The following is a 21,163-nucleotide window of genomic DNA, read 5'->3' as shown; positions in this document are numbered from 1 at the left end:
CACCTCCCTTATTTTCATTTGTTCCAGTTATTAGGAATCAATGTTCTGACTGTAATGCATTCAATCCATGAAACATAATTCACTTTCAAAGGCTCATTTGTGGAATTTTCAAACACATAAGACAAGCTTACCTTTCTTTAAACTGAAAAATTTATATTATTTCTGATACTAAGATATGCAGGAAAAATATGGAAAGATGGGGTTATGCACTGTGCTTTATTTAAGAATCTATCTTAAAACTTCAAGGCTCGTATTTGTCCTTCCACAAACTCTGAGGGAATCTTGATGTAAAGGTTTTCCTTTTTGTCCATTTTTATTTTAAATACTTTGTCTTACAGTCCAGATTTCCAAAAATTAAATGGCTTGTCTACGTAACTCCACTGGTATGTGTACTATCATTAGTGATACCATTATTGGCAGAAAACTCTGTCTCACAAGAAGACTTGATGAACATATAGGATGACTTAACATGAAAACTTCCCCACCTGTGTGTCCTTGTACTTTTCTCTTAAGTCCATGAGTCGGTGATAAGCTTTAATTGCTTCTGAAAACTCTCCAACATCTGTACTGGTGAGAAGATAGTTCTCCCATATTTGCCAGTGCTCATAGTTGCACTTGAGAGCTTCTTGGAGGGTTCGAAATGCTTTGATTCTAATAAATAATAAAAAAAGAATAGAAAATAAAGTTCCATATTAAAGGTTTAATATAGAAGATTTCTATGCTAAAATCAGTTAGCATTTTATCAACTAAAAAGCTACTTACTTAAACAACCAGGTTTAGAAAACAGTGCAATGTAAAAGTTACTGTTCGTAATTTACAATATTGATAATTCCTTAATCTCTCTTGTCAATTACTTTCTATCAGTTCACTCCAGAGTACACTCTCTAGAGTCTGAACTAGGTAATTTCTATGTTAGCTCTCATTATGACATTTTGACCAAAATTCATTATAATTGTGTCATCTATGTCAATATTTTCTTTTCTGGTCTTTTAACTGGAACGATGAGAAAACAATCTTACTCATGCTGCAGTTGTAACACACATTAAAAAATCAAAAATCACTGAGTTCACGGCAGATGTCGAATGATATTGACTCATTTCATCACACAAAGGAAGGCTACTTAACAATAACAGCTTTTTGTAATTTATTTTAAAAATTTGCACATGGTAAATGTGCATACCCATTGCACAGAAGCCCAGCATTTTCAACTATTTTTTTTTAATGTCAGCTGGAAGCTTTACTTACACTCTCTGTTCTTGATGCTGTGCTGCTCAGTACAAATGTGTCAGAGTGGCCCCAAACACTATTAAGGTCCTTCACCAAAGGTGCTGCCCAGTGAACCATCTCATAGTGGCAGGAGAAAGTGTTGTGGAATAAAGGCGGACAGCATAATTCCTATAAAGCCACTGTCAAGTCAGGATGCACCTTTATTTTTTCACATGGATCCATTGCAGGCAACACTCTACCATTCCTTTACTCACGGAGAGAAGTAAGAGCATTCTGTGGTAAGGAACATGAGACACTTTGGCCAAATCAAGAATACGGGCTGAAAGCAGCTGACCTACAGTTTGCAGCCATATGACCTCCTGCACAACATGCAACCAATACTGCTCTGGCAGAAGGATAAAAAGTCATAATGCAATCTGAAGCATATGTTGGTGAAGTCTGGGTGCCTACTGTTTAAAGCTTTAAAGGTACTGCCAAAAGTTTCAATAACTTTGAAACTTTAAAGAAAGCTTTGCTAGAGAATCAGGATGATATGGTTCTTAGGACTTTAAGAGATTGAAACTTACTCTCAGCTGGACAGTCATGATATACAGGAAAAAAGCACAAAGGAATAAATTCCTTTAAATGAAAACTTGAAACAGTTTTCCCAGTCTGGTAAAAATCATCTTTGGGGAGGTCAGACAATAAATCTCTTCTTAGTAAAGATCATATAAATATGGCTTGTTATCAAAATTTGCAGTTTACTTGCTCTATTGCTTGAGTAAGTTGCTAAAAGTGCTGCCTCTAAAGAAAGACAGCTCAAAGAAATTGTTGGTTGAGTTTCAGAAAGAGAGTCCAGGATATTTTAAATACCCCAGCCAGTAAAAAGGGAATATCTAACTAGTGGATCAGGCCATTAAAAGTTTAGAATGGCTGAGTCAGAGAAAAATATAAGTAACCGACAATCTAAGCCCATAGCATTAAACATGACCAAATACACGTAAAGAGAGCTGAGTGACAGAGAAAATATCACTGAAGGAAAACAGGTCATTTGGCATAGCTATGGCAGAACAGTCCACAGGCAGGACATTCCCATGTTCACTCCCCTTTTCTCTCTCCTAATATACTGATACACATAATGCTGCTGAGTAAATGTACTAACAGTTGGGTCTCCTCCACTGTTAAGAGCCTTAGTAAGGCATTTCAGACTCCAATTTTGATATATCATATTAGAAAATAACAGAGATCTGCTCCTTCCTCTGTGGATTTTGCTAAAATGGATGCTGGGATCTGCTACAGCTCTCTGACAGGCTGGAAGATGCTGACTGACTGACTGATGTACCCCAGTCACCTTGAGAAACTGTTTCTGAAACTGCTCTTCAGCATCTGTAAGATTAGCCTGTATGATCCCCCCCAATCTCCTCAAAAAAGTTAATAGTTACCAGGAGGGCAGATGCCAATCAGATGGAACTGTGAAATGTAGACAAGATACCAGAGGGATGGGATGAAAATGGCATTCCTCAAATCATCACTCTCGCTATGCTAATAAAGTCCTCTAAGTTCTCAAAACAAATCCCCTATGTATTTAATAAATCATATAATGATGCAATATCCTTAACCAGGATTCATATCCAAGCAGGAAACAGTAGGCAATACCAGTGCATCACCCTGTCTTGGAAACCAGGAATCTTTTACCCAAAAGACAGAGGGCCAGTCCCACTTTTTCCTGACAAATAGGAGATCTGGATTTCAAGGGTCTCCTGGCACCCAGACCTTTTCTGAAGACCAGCATCTGTTTTCATCACAATTCATTTTTCTGGAGGAAATTCATAATACACAAAACTTGTGGACTCTTAAAAAGCAAACAACACCAAAACCCAACAAAATCCCTTTCATTTGGGTGTCAGCAGGTTGTATGCATACACTTTTCAAAAAGACTTTCACATTTTGTATTTATCTGTTGTATGAGAATCTGCTAAGCCTTACTCAAATGCACAATACTTGAGCGGGACTGATTTAAGAGCCTGGTTGGAGTAAAGCTTGATTTTGATGAGGAAGCACAAGAAAATAATTAACTTTAATATCTTATTTTTGTTTTCCTTTAACACACACACACACACACTTTTTTTTTTCTTTTTTGTTAGAAGCCCTGAAAAATAAGAATTTACACTTTCACCGCTGCTCGGCCCCCCAAAATAAATTATACCGAAGTGTACTACTATAGATATCCTGTTTTGGGAGTGGGTTAAACTAACTCAGAGTCTTGATCTGTAAGCGACCACACAAATAATCAAAGAAGTTGCAAATTACACAGCAAATACAGGCCACACTCAGCCATCAGGATATAATACTGACCTAAGATTTCCTGTACACATATTCCTCTCCCATGTGATTCCTAAGGAAAAAAAGCTCTGAAACATGGCTCCCATTTACTACTCTTGATACTATATCAAATAGCCCACAAGCTTTGAATGAATTTAGCATGTTAAATTACAAGAGTAGATTAACAATGATAAAACCAACCAATAAAGTGAAATTAATCACTCAGCAGTTTCTCAGCCTTGTAGTATATGGACAGAAAAATTATTTGGATTAAAATACTTTTATGAAACAAGCATAAGCCAGTACACTGAGTAACTGACATATCCTTTTGACCTTTATGCAAAAAAAGGAGCAATCTCAATCACATAGTCGAAAACAGTAAGTTGAGCATTCTCCAAGCACTGACAAAGATGAAAGGAACTACTGAAAAATTAAAACAAGCTCTTGTTTTCTATTACTTTTTAGTCTTGAGTAGTGATTCTAACCTTCATTTCCTCCTTCCCCCTAATCCCACTAAAATATCAAACTATCTCTTGAATTAATATTACTTCCCACATTTCCTTTGTATGTTCATCAATTCATTCTTTCATGTAAATTTACTAATCTTTTCCTCTTTTTTAGTTTGCCTCCTGACTGCATAACTGTATAACGGATGTCAGATTTTGAGTAAGGTTTTTAAAATATTACCCTATTCTTTTGTCTCATTCTTTGAGGCTAAGTTACAATGTGAAAATTCTTCTTAAATATTAAGTACTTCCAGGTATTCTGTGTCTACATTTAACTTTTATTACATTGAGTTGAAGTACAAAATAAGATAGGCAGTCCATTTAGGTCAAAGCTTCTTGTATTAACTTAATTTGGATGGAAAAGAACAAATGACCTAGTATGTATGCAGATCTCCATCTGCTTTTATATTATAAAAAATAAACTGCCTGGTTTTCCCTTAAATCTACTGAGGTTAATGTAATATGAATTGACATGGGTCTGAATATATAGTTTACTTGAAGTGGACGTATCTTTTTAACTTTATAGTCAAACTAGTTTCCAACTTTAATATGAATGTTTTGCACTGTTGTACTTACTACATCATAAATACTTTAAACAAGAAAAAAGTGTAGCATGAGAGGTTGCTACTTTTATAAAGCTTATGAAAGTATTTCCTTTAAAATTAAATACATTACAAATGATCCAATTTGCGAGAGACAACTGAAGGGATGACAATTACAAAATACGAGGTAACCACATTATAAGAATAAAAACCTCAATGTCTAAAAAATGAACCTCCCCTTATTTATTTTGGATACAGTATCTTCTAATCCTTTTGAAGTACTTACTTCTGTTTTAATCTGATATAAGCAGTTGATAAATTGTTCCAGGCCTCAGCATTCTGTAATGATAAAAGGAGAAGTACCAAAACATTATCCACTTACATTATGCTTACTTGATAAAAATACATAAATTAAACTTCTATGAAATATCATCAGTTTTGCTAATCACACATATTAACCAGCTATCTTCTACAAGGCAGTCAAAATATTACATTGAAATAGAAGTTATTAAAATAAATACATAAATAAATATTACTGACTACAGTAACAATCAAGTCTATAAATATCAATTTACTGCATTCTGGTTGGAATACACTAAAGTCAGTTCTTGCCTTCAGTTTAAACTCTAAACATGCATTCTGTTCTGGATCTAGCTGGGATGGCTGGAGAGGTCAGCGCTCCTGGCAGCTCATCACATCTCACTAGCTGGCAGCGTCTTACGTACACTGCTTCGTTAGTGGAATAAAATCATCTGAATGTTCCCCTAATACATCTCAGGCAAAACTAACAGGGTTAGTTCCAACAGAGTTTATCACCTGTTTTAGCTGAAAAGGACTACAGAGCGCTCAGACAGTCTTCCCTCTGGTGAAGCCAGCGAGCCATGTACAGAGATGATTCGCGCCTGTTGCCTCACACTGCTGCAAATCTGAAGCAGCACCACTGAATTCAGCAAAGCGACAACCAGTACAGATGTGAAGAATAGAACCTGGGTACTGCAACAAAATGTTCTCTAGTACTGAAGGCTATCCTCAGGCTTAAGTAGTATTTAAATTGTGTTGGGAAACCCTTTTTGAGGCTTAATTCATGAAAATGGTTCATTACGTTGCTGCAGATCACTGTATAAAGATAGGTTTCACCTCTGTAACTAGGAGTAATCCCTGCATCCTTTACTCACAAAAGAAATACGTAACACACTGAAAAGGCAGTTGGCTTGTTCATATGAATACAGTCAAGTACAGGTCCCAGACAGATAAGTGAACACAATTTTAGTATCTACCTGGAAGTAAATCTACTGTACTGAAGCAAAAAAAAAATAATTATATCAATATATAAAGTAAAAATTCCAGTTAAATACAGGCTTGTCTCTATGTGCATTTTTTTCCCAAGGAAGTTGTTTCATTTTATTAATGAAGAAAAAATAATATTCTGTTACCTTTCATTATGCTCTCATTCTTTTTCCCAAGAGAAAAGAATGAATAATAGTTTCTATCAAGTAGGTGGCATTAACTCTAAGCGAGCAACATGCTGGCAGTCAGGCCTTGTGACAAAAGTGCTGCCAGTGCATTCCTGAGAGGTAATCCAGCTGATGTCTCTGCTACCTCAATGCAGTCACACTCAAACAGCACTATTGTACAAACACTTACCCCGCACATCCTGAAAAACTGGCTAACAAGTTCCATTCTCCCTGCGCTCATGAACTATATAGTTACAAATGTACCTGTCATACAACCACTTATTTGACTTTCTTCTTCGCAGGAAAATTTTATTATTTAGATGACTAAGTATTTTTGTTTGTTTTGGTTTATCTCTCTTTTTAGCACTCTTCACAGACTACTCATTCCCTTTTCTCTGTTTTAGCAATGTATGCAAGCATAAAGGAATTTCTGCTCAAACATATTTTAACATTCACACACAAATACTTGGAGAAGTTAAGTATTGGGCAAGTATTTTTATGATGCCTCATGACAAAAATATATCCTTCATGCACAAGTTTAATTTATTTAAAGGACTAAGATTTAAAGAAGTTTTTCATTATTGCTTTGCTTGTTTATAATGAAAACATCCTTGTTGCTTTTAGATAAGCCATCTGAATTGCTTGTTGAAAAGTACGTACATCTGGTTCCAATGTCACACAGCGCTGAAATGCTTTGGCAGCACCTTCGTAGCTTTCCAAAGCAATGTATGCACAGCCCAAGGAAAACCATACACCTAGCTGGAGAGAAAAAATACACGATTACATATATACATACATATTTCTGCACAAAATAAGTAATTTTGCCTGGATGCTCCAACACACACTACTCTTGCTGATTTTACCTGATTTTCAGCTACCATAAAAGTACTGCACGGAAATAAATAATATCCTGTGTGCAGAATACAGGAAAACTTTAGGGTCAGAGTTTTAATACATGTGGATAAGCAAAGATGTTGACTATACAAAGACCACTTAAGCATATGTGAAGTGCTCTTTAACAGTGCATCTTCATTTAGAGAAGAAATTGATAGCTATTTAGAGGTTTGCATATTTTGCTTTACCTTATGAAAAATCCATGTTTACTTTATAGTATTACAATTAGGTCAAATGGTAAATACTAGGAAATGTATTTCAAGGAAACTACATTTTACAAGAAATATTTCTAATGACTGAACATGAACACTTCAATATTACAGCTTTTTCTACTTGTCAGAATGTCAATATTCTCTAGTTAATAATGCAATATTGAGCCATAGAAATGTACTTAAATAATGCCTTACGTAGAAAACAGAACTTTACCAGTTCAATAATCTTGCATTGTAAGTCTTCAGCTGTACAACCAAATACCTCTCACCCATACAGACTCAACCAGGAAGAAGAGCTCAGCACCTCCCTCTCCACTTCTCAGGAAACTGTAAAGCAAGGAGGTCACCCCTCAGCCTCCTTTCCTCCAAACCAGACAAACCGAAAGCCCTTAGCTGCTCCTCACAGGATGTGCCTTCCAGCCCTTCCACTGGCTTTGTTGCTCTCCTCTGGATGCTTTCAAGGACCTTAGCATCCTTCTTAAATTGCAGGGCCCAGAACTGCACACAGTACTCAAGATGAGGCCACACCAAAGCTGAATACAGTGGGATAACCACCCCTTTTGACTGGCTGGTGATGCTGTTTGATGCACCCCAGGATGCGTTTTGCCCTCTTGGCTGCCAGGGCACCCTGCTGACTCATATTGAGCATGCTGTCCAGTGACAGGTCATGTGGGAATGGTTCAGAGCTGTGCCAGGGGAGGTTTAGACTGGACATTAAGAAGCATTTCTTTACTGAGAGGGTGGTCAAACACTGGAACAGGCTTCCCAGAGAAATGGTCGATGCTCCAAGCCTGTCAGTGTTTAAGAGGCATTTGGACAATGCTATTAACAACATGCTTTAACTTGGTCAGCCAGCTGGACTAGATGACTGTTGTAGGTCCCTTCCAACTGAAATAATCTAATCTAAATAATGTCAGATATAGGCATAAATTACAGCAAATTAAATATATATTTTCATAGCACTTCAATAGCAAGTTCCTGATTTACCACGTGGTTAATTCTCAGAGAGCTGCAAGTCAAGCAGTACTACCTTTTAGAAAAGCTCTGTAATTCAGAAAACTATTAAATCCCAAATCCTTTGACAGAACATCTTCTGACAGCATTATGCTGTTTAAATGTATGCAATCAATATCAAACAACAATTTATAATATGCTGCAAAATAATTCCAGGTAGTACTACCTACTGCAATAAGCTCAGCTGTTTCTCCATTCTAAATGCCAAGGCAAGAAACAAATAGGTTTTCCTGGAAAATTTTTTGAGAGAGGGGAAAAAGGTTGGGAAGAGGAAGATGGAAAAACAGGTTACATTAACTCTTAATTTATATTGCACAGCAACATATTACTTTTCAAGATGTCTGATTAACATTTGTATCTTTGTGTTTTGGATACTAGTTCTGAAGCAAGCAATTCTGATAACTCAGGTTCCGTGGAGCAGATCACAATGGCTATTTAAACATAAAAACATTACCTTTAGAAACATCTGAAAATCAGGGATTTTACAGGGTTGAGGATAAAGCTGTTGGTTCACATGCAAGAAGCTTCTAGCTCTACAGATTAATTGCAAACTCTGTAGCAGATATTTTTGCAGTTCTCTCCAGATCAGACTCATTTTTGCTGTCTCCAAGACAGAACTTAAAATCAGTAACAAGATACCTGCTCCTAACTTAATTGCTATGGAGTTCATAGTTAATCTGCTTCAAAACGTAGATGCCAGAATACAAGCATATGACACTCATCCCTGTCAGATCTGGTACCCTGGTGGGCAGTCTTCATGACATCAAGAAAAGAACTGAACAAGCTTAGTAATAAAGATATCCTTTTGCATTTGAGGGTGTGCATGGATGGCCCATCCTCAGAGCATATGGATGAACAGGTGAAGACAGAACTGCCAATTACATCTGGCCTGGGCAAACATGAAAATCTACTTTCCAGTATTGTTAGCCTGTCACCTTTCCTGAGTCTTAAACCAGTAATTCAAGAAAGAAACTGCACACAAGGAGAAAGCGTTTCCCAAACCGCAGAAGACAAAATTAACAGGAAATGAACTTTTTAATCAATCTCACTTTTTAAGCCTCTTTTATCCACCAAGCTTCCAGAAATCCAGCACTCCCACACGGCTGTTACCTCATTAATTCCCCTTCTTTCCTTTCTAGATCCGTAACATTCTGGACATGAAAAGTGGGGGTAAAGACAGGACCGATCAAGTAGGAAATTGAAGGCTAGCTCCAACTCTATAGCTCAGGGTACAAGTTAAGCAGTGCTTCTGTAAAGGGTGACAGAAAACCCACCAATGCTTTTTTTATAATTCTAATGAGTAACAGCAGTCTTACTTCTGAGCTTGTGCTTCCAGAAACTGATTTGACTAAAACATCCACCACTTTAATCTTTTGAGGCTGATGGTGAGCAGCTACATCTCTCAGGAACTGGCTTACCGATGCTTACGCTTGTCAAATCCTTTCTCAAGGAGAAGTTACAGCACAAGGAGAAAGTAAAATGATTCTTTACTTCAGTGGAGAAAAGCTACATGAGCAAGTACCTAGTAAGACTGCAAAGAATGATAAATAATCTTCTTTTCTTAATAATTTGAAGCAAGACGTTTTACCTAGCAGTAGCTACGTATGAATGTTTTGAACGAATGGAAAAAATGTGAGAACTGGACATGATGGAGAACGTTGGGAAAGGTGTCTGAAAGGGATATTTTGGCAGAGAAGAAGTATGAGATGAAAAGTCTCTGGGATGGGAATTAAGCCAAGGAGCCTCATGAGATGCTACAATATGGAGGCAAAATGTATACAGAAAATGAAATAGGTCATGCAGATGGAAGAATGTCACTAGACATTAAAGAAAACTGCAGCATCCATCATATAGAAAATTACCTGTGTAAAAAGAACAACAGAACTGGTATAGATTAAAATTCCAGGCCTCAGTAAAAAAGCAGTACGAAGACTGTATTTCAGAATACTTAATTGAAATGGACAAGTTAACATGCTGGGGGCTATCAGAAGGCTGTGAAAGCAGAAATCCCAGAAGATACAGGGAGATTTCAATTATTTCACATAGTTCAGTACATACCACAATGGATGAAATTTGAAGGCTAAATTTTTTTAGACATGAAGTTAGGCAGAAGACAGTATTTACCTTGATCCTGACCAGTTATGAATGATCGGGTTCAAAACTTAACAGAAAAAAAGATACTTTGTAATGTATCTTGATTCACTACTCCTTCAAGAACAAAGGCAATTCATTAAATACAGAGGATGCTAAATTAAGTAGCTCATAGCTACTTAAAATGGAAAAGCTATGTTCAAAACGAAAAGGCCAGCTAAAAAAGTAAAGGTCTGCAGAAGACTTGAAGCATCTAAAGACAAGACATTTCAAGGCTTGGAGCAACTGCATATTGTCATTCAAAAAGGCTCTAAAAAGACTAAACAATTATAACAGTTAAAACCAAAAAAAGGAGATTATTAAGAACAAGAGAACATACTTTAAAAGCCCGTGTACTAGACAAATGAGAAAGCTCAAAAAGAACAAGTCTGACAGGTTAAATGAAAAAACATGGTAGCTGTGTAAAAAAAACCCAAACAAACAAAACCAACCAACGAAAAAAACCAAGATTCATTGCTTTTGCTCTATTATAGCAATGAAATGGCATTTTATCATCTCTTAGATATCTGGGAAAGGGAGCATGAATTTCTTCCACAATACAAGAAGTACAGGGAGTCTTTAGTAGTCTATTTAGGATACAGTTTAAGAATGGACTTAAGCTATTTTTTGTGGAAAGAATGGCAAGAATTCCCTTTTTATTGGGGAGGGAATAAAAATCTGCTGATCCCACTGGCTGATGTAACAACAGCTCTGAGGAAAGCAACTGACTGAAAGGTAGTGTAAGGAAAACTGCATTCAAAGTTCAAAAAAGACTTTTGTCAAGGCTTGTGAAACTAGGTTAAAGTTCTTTTTTGGAAATAAAAAAAGAGTATTGGCTAGAGGTTCAAATGTCGCTGCTGATTGGAAAAACACACGAAAGTGAGCTGTAAATTTTTATCCTTTTCAAAATTGAAGACAGTGACCAGGAAAGGAAGATAATTTAGGCTTGGACTCTTTGTTAAAACTTGCCATCAGGAATTTCCAGGCAAGTCTTTAGTAAGTCCAAATGATCATGAAATGCTTTAAGAAAGTCTAAACAATTCTCTTATATTAGTAGGAATATCGTTCCAAAAAGACCTAATTACAGTATAGCTGAATACTTAAAAAGAAAAAAAACCCAAATAATATTTTTGCATTTTTAAAGCAATTTCTACTATTTGCATATGGGAAATATATATAGTTTTTCTTTTTTTTCCAGAATCCAGTACACTCTTCAGTAAAATACTCTTACAAATACAGCAGTGATAGTTTAGAAACAATCTATACCCTGTAGAGCAAAATTAGTCTTTGATGTTAGTAATTACAATAAAATGTTAAGAGCTCTAGTTAAAAGAAATCATAGCTAAGTACCTTTTTAATTAGTCATTTTTTGGCATCATGTATCTCCCTTAAAATTCAGTTTCTTTTGAACACAACACACTGATAGAACATACTATAGTTTTAAGTCAGTCTAGAGACTTCTATTATAATTTCCAATGACAGACTCTAGCTCAACTCTTGTTTAAGTTACTTTTACTATTACAAGATGAACGAGAAGAGGAATTGTTGAGAATAAGGCTCTCATTGCATTGGCCAAAACTCCAGATGTAGCTGATGGCAAGCTGACTACTGAAGTGTGACTGTTTCCCAAATTGAAGAGAGATCACTTGTCTTGCTTTATACCCAAGAAAATTATCCGGCGAAGTTATGAGCAAAACAGTCTAGCACAAAAGAGGATTATTCTTTTCTTGCGAACTGTGACACGGTGGAGAACGGTGTGGGCACAAAGAAGTGCTACAAACACTCTTATTTCTGCAAAATTCAAATGTGAAACGACTAGATATAGAGAACCATACACTGTTCAGCACGAGAACTAAGAAATGTGCAATTTAACAAGCCTTAAGTTTTGTAACGCAGACTTTCACTGATGGAGAACTGACTATACAAACTCCTTGATCTCTGGAATTGTCTCAGTCCAGCCTTGCAAAATGCTCACAGTGAAAGTGCAAGAGAAATGCACCTGTCATCCACTAGGCAGGTACTAGAACAAGTAATTCTGTGAGCTGCAGTGTTAACGAAGACAAGTGCCAGATGCATTTGAACTGTAAGACTTCCATTTCTTCGTGGATTCTCTGAAATCTAATATGGTGGTTGGCTCATATGGCAAAGACCTACCTCAGAGACCTCAACCAAACTTGATCTGTTGGCCAAACAGTACACAAGATTGAAGGAGGGCTGACAGAGAATGGTTTTATCCATTAGATATTTCAGGGAATCACTTGCTTCAGTCTAAAAAATCCATTCCTCCGAAAAGGTGTTTGACAACCACAAAATAAACCAATTTCTTTGTAACTGGGAGTCCTTGTATACCTGATAAATTATTCACAATTCTGGGAGCAATTATTTAATTAATATTTTCCTTATATTAAAGCCCTTGCATTTAGAATCACCTTCCTCTCTGCTCTTTGTCCACAAGACATCCTGGAATCGGGAACAATTTATTTCTGTAGTAATGGACTACAGATAGACTTTAGAAGACAGTGCTATGTCAATCCGCACTATCCATTTGCTCAATCTATTTGTTTGAAACAATTTGTCTGAATCTTTAAGAGCTTCCTGAGCAATAAGAGGAGGAAATGTTTGCTTTCCTATATGGACTGGCCTATTTTTATTGGATTGCCTTTCATTTTGAGATTCCTTTGGATAGGACACAAAATAAAAAAGCATCAACAGAATATTTTCTGATTTTAAGCCCTGTAGGCCATCTTCTGCAGCCCTTTATTATCTGGGAGCCCTCCTGATTTCAGTAAGGTTCCTCTGAGTAATATATATTTTGTTGGCATTTCCTGAGTCAGTAAGAGAACTGAAAGACAAGGGAAGCATTTCTGTTCATTTTGCTTTCCATTTTAAACATGTTTATAAGTTAGCCAGAGTTCACTTGAATAAGAACAGGATTCTGATTCACTGGAATAAAGTATGTCACTGAAATAAAAAATAAATAATAAAAAAAAGGCTTCAGGGTAACCTATTTGAAAGGCTAGAGGCCTTGAAAATTTTTCTAAAGCAGAAGTCCAGCTAGTTATGTAGACCTCAAAACAGCAGCTTTAACAGTGTTCTTTGGAGGGTAAGAAGGAGGAATATTGTACTTTCGCATGGACCTAGAAATTGCTATGAAGAGCACAATTTACATACATAAACAACCACAAAGCTGTTTTAAATTCTCAAGACCTTTCACAGGGTGGACCTTACAGGGATGGGATATAGTGACTGAGAAACTGAAACAACATTATAAAAACTGCCTGCGGAACAGCTTGCAAAGTATCTGTCAAAATAACCAGCTTCATCAAGAGAACTCTTTTGACTGTGGTTTCAGTTTTGATGCATTACTGTAATAAAAACTACTGTCATCACAAGTGTAACACAATGCTTCCTAGTGACTTCAGAGCAGGACAGACCAGAACACTTGAAAACAATTTCAGTGAAGTAAAGATCAGTATTTGTAACTCAAAGCCAACAGACAAGGCAAAAGGATAACCTCATTAAAATCTGTACAGGGTTCTTCTTGTAACTATTCTGCTTGACACTTGTTCACGATTTATTTGATGATAATGATTGATTTTCAATGGCTTGATCTCTTTGAAATAGAAAAGCTATACAGGCAAAGAGTTAGCTGCATGCAATAACCTGAATGCAAAAGGATGTCTTAATTTCATTATGCTACTGTTTTTAGCCAGACTTCCAAGTATGTGGTGAAAAATTTGCTAAGAATAGTAATAAGCTGTTACTCTGACAGTTGTGCACAGAATTGCCTTTTAAAAAAGTGTGTCACCATTCAAAACTGAATACACCAACTAAAACAAAGCCGTATGTGTATCATTTCCCAACCTGCATAGAATTGATCTGTACTGAACGTTCAAAGCACTCCACACATTCCCTGAATTCCCGGTTGCGGAGATGGAGGAGGCCTTTGGAGCGCTGGGCACGGGCGCTGCGGTGCCTGGAGAGCTCCCAGGCCTTGTCGTAATACTGGTGGTCTTTAAGAACATCACCAAGCAAACAATATAATCCTGGTGTTTCCTTTTTCTCTAACTCCCGCCTGAGTATTTCTTCTGCCTGTTAAAGAACAAAGAGAAATCAGTACATAATGGGACAATTTATTTTCAACCAATCACCTACCTGAACAAATACCACTTTTAGCACCCTGCAACCATCAGTTGAGGATTACGAAGCAGCGATAATACGGAAACAGAATACTGACAACACAGCATGAAGGATGAAGTTTAGAGAGAATCTGGTTCCAAACTGTTTTGAAAAAAACCCAACACTTCAACATCAGCATAATATGGTGGCTTTTGGTTTAATGCACCAGGGAAAATGTACCCATGATACCAAGAAGCAGCTTGCTCCTCGTTTTATATCTGAGGTATATGTTCTGTCCCAAGAGCAAATATCAGCCCTGGACATCGAACCTACACCGACTTCACAGTAATGCAGTACCAGCACCATTAAGGTATGTGCAATCTGAATAGTTTATCAATTGTGGGTTTTATATATCCTAATAAGTACTTTTGCAATGACTGTCACTACTCTTTTTCTTTAATTGCTTTTTTTCTGAAAATAATTATTGCCATTTATTATACCTGAAGACCCATCCACTTTCATACAGTTACTTTTGGAAATGCTAATGTTTCGCATAGATGCAGAAGTTACACATTTGTATCTAAATGTTTGAGATACAATATATTTAACATTAGAGAAAAGAAGATACAAGCTGGGTCTCCCAGACATCTATTATGGGCTGTAACCAACTATCACAAGGTTTTTATCTCAGGGTCACTATCTTGCTCTAACAATAAAATTATTGTTTCTCTTTTAAACAAGAGACAGTCTGCTTTCTGTGGCTTTTTGAAAAGATAAATACACTGGACAGATGATCTGTTGTTCAGACCGAACTCTTACCTCAGTCCCCTGCTGCAAAAATGTAACATACATAATTCAGCTCAGTATAATTTTTCTATTAGAAAAGATCTATTTGAACCATCTGAACCAAGAAAGATCCAACACAGCCTGCCACAGAATTGAAGTTTGACATTGTAACACTAGTCATTCTTCTACCATAGCTCATTTATTTAAAAGAAAAGCTGAGTTCACCTCTGCATTTAAATTATTACTACTTTTCTTGTCTATAAGAACTGTTCTTTGCCCTTCCAATAGTCTCTAGAGAATCAAAGTCTTACTCCTCTTCCTCCAATTAGTAAAATGCATTCATCCTGTCTGAAAATGATCTTTAGAAAAATTACTTTGTCTCAAAATATGTAATGAATAGTAATTTTAACACTTTACTCTTACTATAATTTTTGTTAAACAAGCTAACAGTAAAGTCTACTGAAGTGCACAAATGTGAAGAAGGGATGTATCGTTTAGGTTTCTAAAAGAATCTTAAACTAGTAAAAATGGATCCCCTTAAGAAGAATATTAGTGGCTGAATATTAGTAAAATAACTTAATGGCAAACATTTTTAAATGCCTATGTAACAGTTCTCCAAAGAAAGTCAAAGAAACTATTACTTAAAATTTAGAATTAGCCTAGTCAGAACACTAGAAAACCTCACCTAACAAGACGACTGCACTTGCAAAGGGTTTGGTTAAAGGGCAATTTACTTCCCCTTCCCTGCCTCCATTAGTTGCCATGACGTATTAGTAATCGATCTTGCAGATTATTTTTTTTCTAGAGCAGAAAGAACTGGGTGCTTTATTATTGCAGTAATCACACTAGGCGCCAAAAGGTAAGGGTTTTTCTCCCCCCTTCAGATAAAGAAAAAAAAGACTGAAATGTTGCTGTGTAAATAGCAGCTGTGAGGTGAAAAGTGCATTGCATGCTGCTGCTTTACCTCTTCCTCTGCAGGGCACTCCCAAATTCAGATTGCTATTCTGTGGCAGTGCCTAGTACTAATCATACACCCAACCAGAAAGCCAACTGTTCGCTAATTGTATTTCACATTTAAGAGCATAAAACCATCATGTTGTGGTCTAAGCTTACAAGAATTCATTGCCAGCACAAATACTTCAGTGAACAGATAAAACCGAGCATTAAATAAGCAGAAGTCTTTAGTTTTTCTTCACCTGAGTAGTTCACCTGGCATGTTACAAACCTTTTTATTACTTAAGTCATTAAAGGTTAAAACAAAGGATTATAACTACAAACTAAAAAACCCCTGTAAGCTCAAAACATTTGTCATGTTTTCTACAAAATGAGATAATACTTTAAAACTGGATTTCTCATTTTGACCAAGTTTTTGTGAAGAAAAATATTCCTAACTTTGTAGTAAACTATTTTCAAGAATGCACATTTAACCTTTGATAATAACCCTGCTTCTACAAAACCACAAATCTTAATAGCAAAAAATATTAGAGAAGCATTTTCCACACAGCTCATGCAATGTACATAAAAGAAATGTAACTAAAGATTTATTCTTACCCATTAAACAGATATTAATGATTACATTGCATGCTTTATAGCTAAAAATTACATCTAAATTAAATAAGTTTTGATAAGAAAATTATCAATTAAATACTACCTAAAAAGAAAAAAAGTGAAGCTGTATAACCCTTAACTGATTGAAATAGATGCAATTATAACAACACTGCTTTTCACGGAATGGTCTGCACTGGAATGGAGGGAATTCAATACTCAGCTCAAAAGTCAGTTGATGTAAACATAAGAAAGATTTAGGCTGTTATCTTGGTTTCTGGACTAGTACAGTTGGTAAGGGAATTAAACAGGTAATGCTTCACAAAAATCCCCAAACAGTAATGAGGGTTCTGTTCTAAATAAAAGGTGGTGCCTTTTTATTACTCACTACAGAGACTCCTGGAAACCAAGTTCAAGATTCATCCTGCATTTGGCTTCCCAACCCTACACTTCCACTTGCTGTCCCACCCACATGTTCCCATGCTTTTATTTTATTTGTTTCCTGAAAGACCCTATTAGACTCAGTCTTCACAGATCCACCAGTGATTCTGATAAATAATAGAAAAAAATATATTACTTGACAATTCATTCCTTTGCTAGGTCAAGCATCTCCTAGAACACTTCCACCTTTTCTGCTTATCTCTTATTTACCAGGCTACTAGAGAAGTAGCTCGAAGAAGCAGAAAAGGGGAGCATGGAAAGAGGTAGCTGAGAGAAAAGGAAAGCTCTCCAGTTTTCATTTCATCTTCCCTGTAACTTCATGTATGACCTTGGCCATTTACTCCTCTTTCTCAATTTCATAGCTACATATCGGAGTGCTTACCTGCCTTCTATGTCTGTTATGATATGGAGTGGAAATCAATCAAGTTCTTGAATGAGCTCATGCCCTAATCAGTAAAGTACTACTTGACTTTGCATCTGGGAAGCATTTCCTGAATTTAAAGGTGAGCTTCTAAGATCTTAATGTAATTATGTTGCCTCACTCAAATGTTTCGAGATCTCTGTCATGCCACGACAAGAAAATTAACTCTGTAGAACATGGATTACTGGCTATGTTGGTCTAAAACCAGACCGTGTACCGTGCTGTTTACTCTGAGGACATGATGGAACAGGGATAGGGCTGAAAACAGCGTTTAAGATGAAATACCAAGCTGATGCTGAAAGGTAGATCTCATGAATTTATCAAAGGTCAGCAGCTACCATGCACTGTAGCTCCTGCAAGGGAGAAAAGCTTCACTTCAGTTGGAAGAACTGAAAATTCCTGTCTCTGGATCATCCTTTCTTTTTTCATTAGCAGGGAAACGGTACCGTTTTTAGTGTATTGTCCATATTGTCCAACCAAGAGGCTGAAATGACCTCTTACACTTTAATCAAATAAAGGTGTTTGATGCAAACAATACTCTTGAGATCTCTGGGTGCCCTTCACAGTTAGGAGGAGGAAGATGGACCAGTCCTTAATACACATATGGAGAAGTGTCTCCTTTTACAACAAGTCTGTTGAAGGAATACGGTGAGTCAAAGACTGGAATGAGAAAGCCACAGCAACTATCAACATACTGTGTATTCATATTTTATAATACTTCTTTTGTTCTGTGCACTGTTTAGCTCATCAGTTGGCACTCCATTACTCTTCTGTTGACTCATGTTATGATATCAGTTTCTACTAATTTTGCTCAGATTATTAAACGAGTACAGAGCTATATCTAGTAACAGTAAAAGATCCACAAAAAGTTTGCTAAATGTTAGTGGCATCTTACTCTGCAAAATTTGTACTGCTACATGGCCCTGTTATAACTGAGTGAATTATGTATTTCCCAAGTCCATGATGTGGAGCTTTGCACAGCCTTATCTACATGCTCTGTCTGTCAGTGCATAATTCAGAAGTAGGAGGAAGAATGTATTTGATGTGTGAGTACTGAAACGCATTGATATCGCAGACATATGGCTGTTTTATTAGACTTTTCAGTATACAACTTCAGTTTTTTTATATAAAAGCATTTGTGCGTGAAAAACATGCATAAGTATTTAATAGCATTTGGGGTTTGGGGGTAAATATATGTTAAGTTATTTAATGGCAAAGAACATTCACTGAAAAACAATTGCTCTAGTAGATTTTTGTGCATTTCTAAAGGAATAACATTTTTAATAAATATAAAGAGTTCATGCTCTGAAAGCTTTCTGATGAGAAGCACAGATAGTTCTTCCTTTTAGTGTACAACTAAACATTTCTAATTTTTTGGCTTTTTTGACCTGAAGCTAGCTTTTTTTCCCAGCACTATTGTTACTTAGTACTTACATAGCATTTTCTGTTTTTCAAAGCAAGGCACAAACCCTCATTTTGAAAGCATTTCTAAGCAGTTTCCTGTGTCAGATATCCTGGCCTATTCTCTGAGTGTCATTTTCATAACTCCCTAAGGGCAGTTTGTGAATGTAACTGGGACAGAATGCATTTCCAGGAAATGGAAAATATTGACCTCTTATTTCTCCACTGTACTGAAAAGATTGGGATATTAGCATACTATCCCCAAGGCATGCATAATGTGACACAGAATTTGCCAGCAAGGCGTATCTGCCAGTTTATAATGACCAAAATCAGGGGACTGGTACATGGTAATTAGAAAAAAATACGTTAAGTATGAGAAATTCTACATTTTTTCCCATTAACTTAAGTTATAGCTCTCTATTCTGTAAGCTTAAATTAGTTTAAGCAGTCTTTGTGCTTATGGTATCACGAAGACACACGCATATTTATGTATTTAATGTTACCGTATATCAAACAGAAGGAAAGAACAGAAAAAAATCATATTTTTGTCTGAAAATAAGTATTTCTAAAAGCTGTATAAATCTGAAAACAATGTTTGATAGCATAAGTTCCTGTTACAGTCTTTCTGTGACAGACTGCATTAGAAAGAGAACACAGCTAAAGTTACACACAAGTAGGCGTTGCTTCATTTTCTAAAATCTTCCTATCGTTGCTCTAATAGTACCAGCAAAATAATCAACAATAGGGCTGCTACAGCCTGCTACCAGCATTTTAAAACAATTCTGTCACTGATATAGAGTTAGGTGATGGCTTTGGATTGTCTTTGTCTAGATCTGATCACACATAGCTGCGGCAGTGTTAAAAAAATGGAGAAGTTCAAGAAAACATCAGCATAGGCTTAGCAAAATAAAGCCCTTTAATCTTACACACCACTTTTGTCTCAAATGTTTGATTCTGTAATTAGAATATATTAACATTAGGTAATTAAATAATCAAACACCGATGGCGTTCTATTAAAAAACTACAGTTAATAGTTAGAAATCAAGGGGTAAAGAAAACTAAAACCATCCCCTCCAGACAAAGCTCTAACACCTCATTGTGAATGACTGCTACAGCCTTCTGAAAATGCCCACATTACACCTTGCTGTTCATCCATAGCTGTTAATTTAATTTTTCTTAAAAATTTTCAAGAATCACCTTCACAATCTCCTTGCTTCTGAAGTTATTTCTTATTTACCAGCTTCTACTTCATGTGGTCGTTACCTCCGCTCTTTTTTTTAGCATCCACAGGTTATGACAGACTCGTATATCCTGTGTCTGTTTTTCCTAAACAGGCTTCCATCATGATACCCCTGTAGTAGCGAGTATCATTAATGATTTCACAGCCAAGCCAGACAGTTCTTCATACTTTGAATCCCATTTCAAGACAGGATCTTAGCTGTAAAAATATTTTTTTTTTACCTTTCCATGCTGTCCTGCTCTTTCATAGCAGATTACTGCATCTTCCCACATTTCCAGCTCCTCAAATATCTGTAAGGCAGAACTGGTGCATCCCAGCTCAAAGAGTAAGCTTGCAAGCTGACGCTGGAAAGGTAAGAAATTCCAGGTAACTGAGAACAGGTAAATAAGTACTATTTACATTTTAAAAACATGTTAGAGGCATTTCTGACATCAACAAGAAGCAGAGAATATGGAATTATTCTCTTGAAACTTCAAGCTGGAGCCTCAAACAACGTATATACATAACACCACTCCCCACCCCCCCATCAACGGAACAATAATTGTCTTAATGTGACTTTTGTTCATGTCAGTAGCCTAATTACTTTGAACTAGTTTATAATATAAGGCAAGAAATGGAAACAGACATGGCAAGGATAAATTGACAGAGCTGAACTTCAAGCCCTGAAATGAGGTGCACGGCCCATATGGCTGGAAGGCAGCTGCAGCAGAATGTTGGGAATGCTGAAAGTGGGAAACAGAGGCTGAAGGGTGGCATTAAAGCCTCTTCTAGCAATGCTTTGCCATGGTAATCTGTACTTGTGAAAACACACAGATGGAGAGAAACGCTCTGATAAAATTTTATTAGGTACTTGTGAGAAATCAGTGTCCCAAATAGCCACTGTCAAAGGTGTTAGTTTTTAGTCAAATGAACATTGAATTAGAGTTCAGG

At 36.5% G+C, this 21,163-nt stretch overlaps 1 protein-coding gene across 1 annotated transcript in view; it reads right to left on the bottom strand.

Moving 5' to 3' along the window:
- The window catches only part of TTC27 (tetratricopeptide repeat domain 27), a 126,738-nt gene that overhangs the window by 13,779 nt on the left and 91,796 nt on the right, over positions 1–21,163 (bottom strand). Inside the window, exons 12-16 of the mRNA XM_055725910.1 lie at positions 20,455–20,577; positions 14,145–14,372; positions 6,691–6,789; positions 4,863–4,915; positions 486–651 (exon numbers count right to left, since the gene is read on the bottom strand). Of these exons, the coding sequence (XP_055581885.1) occupies positions 486–651; positions 4,863–4,915; positions 6,691–6,789; positions 14,145–14,372; positions 20,455–20,577 (669 nt within the window). The remainder of the gene's footprint in view (positions 1–485; positions 652–4,862; positions 4,916–6,690; positions 6,790–14,144; positions 14,373–20,454; positions 20,578–21,163) is intronic.

Source organism: Falco cherrug, chromosome 13 (assembly GCF_023634085.1).
Source record: "Falco cherrug isolate bFalChe1 chromosome 13, bFalChe1.pri, whole genome shotgun sequence".
NCBI lineage: Eukaryota > Metazoa > Chordata > Aves > Falconiformes > Falconidae > Falco > Falco cherrug.
This window is presented reverse-complemented; position numbering and strand designations above follow the sequence as displayed.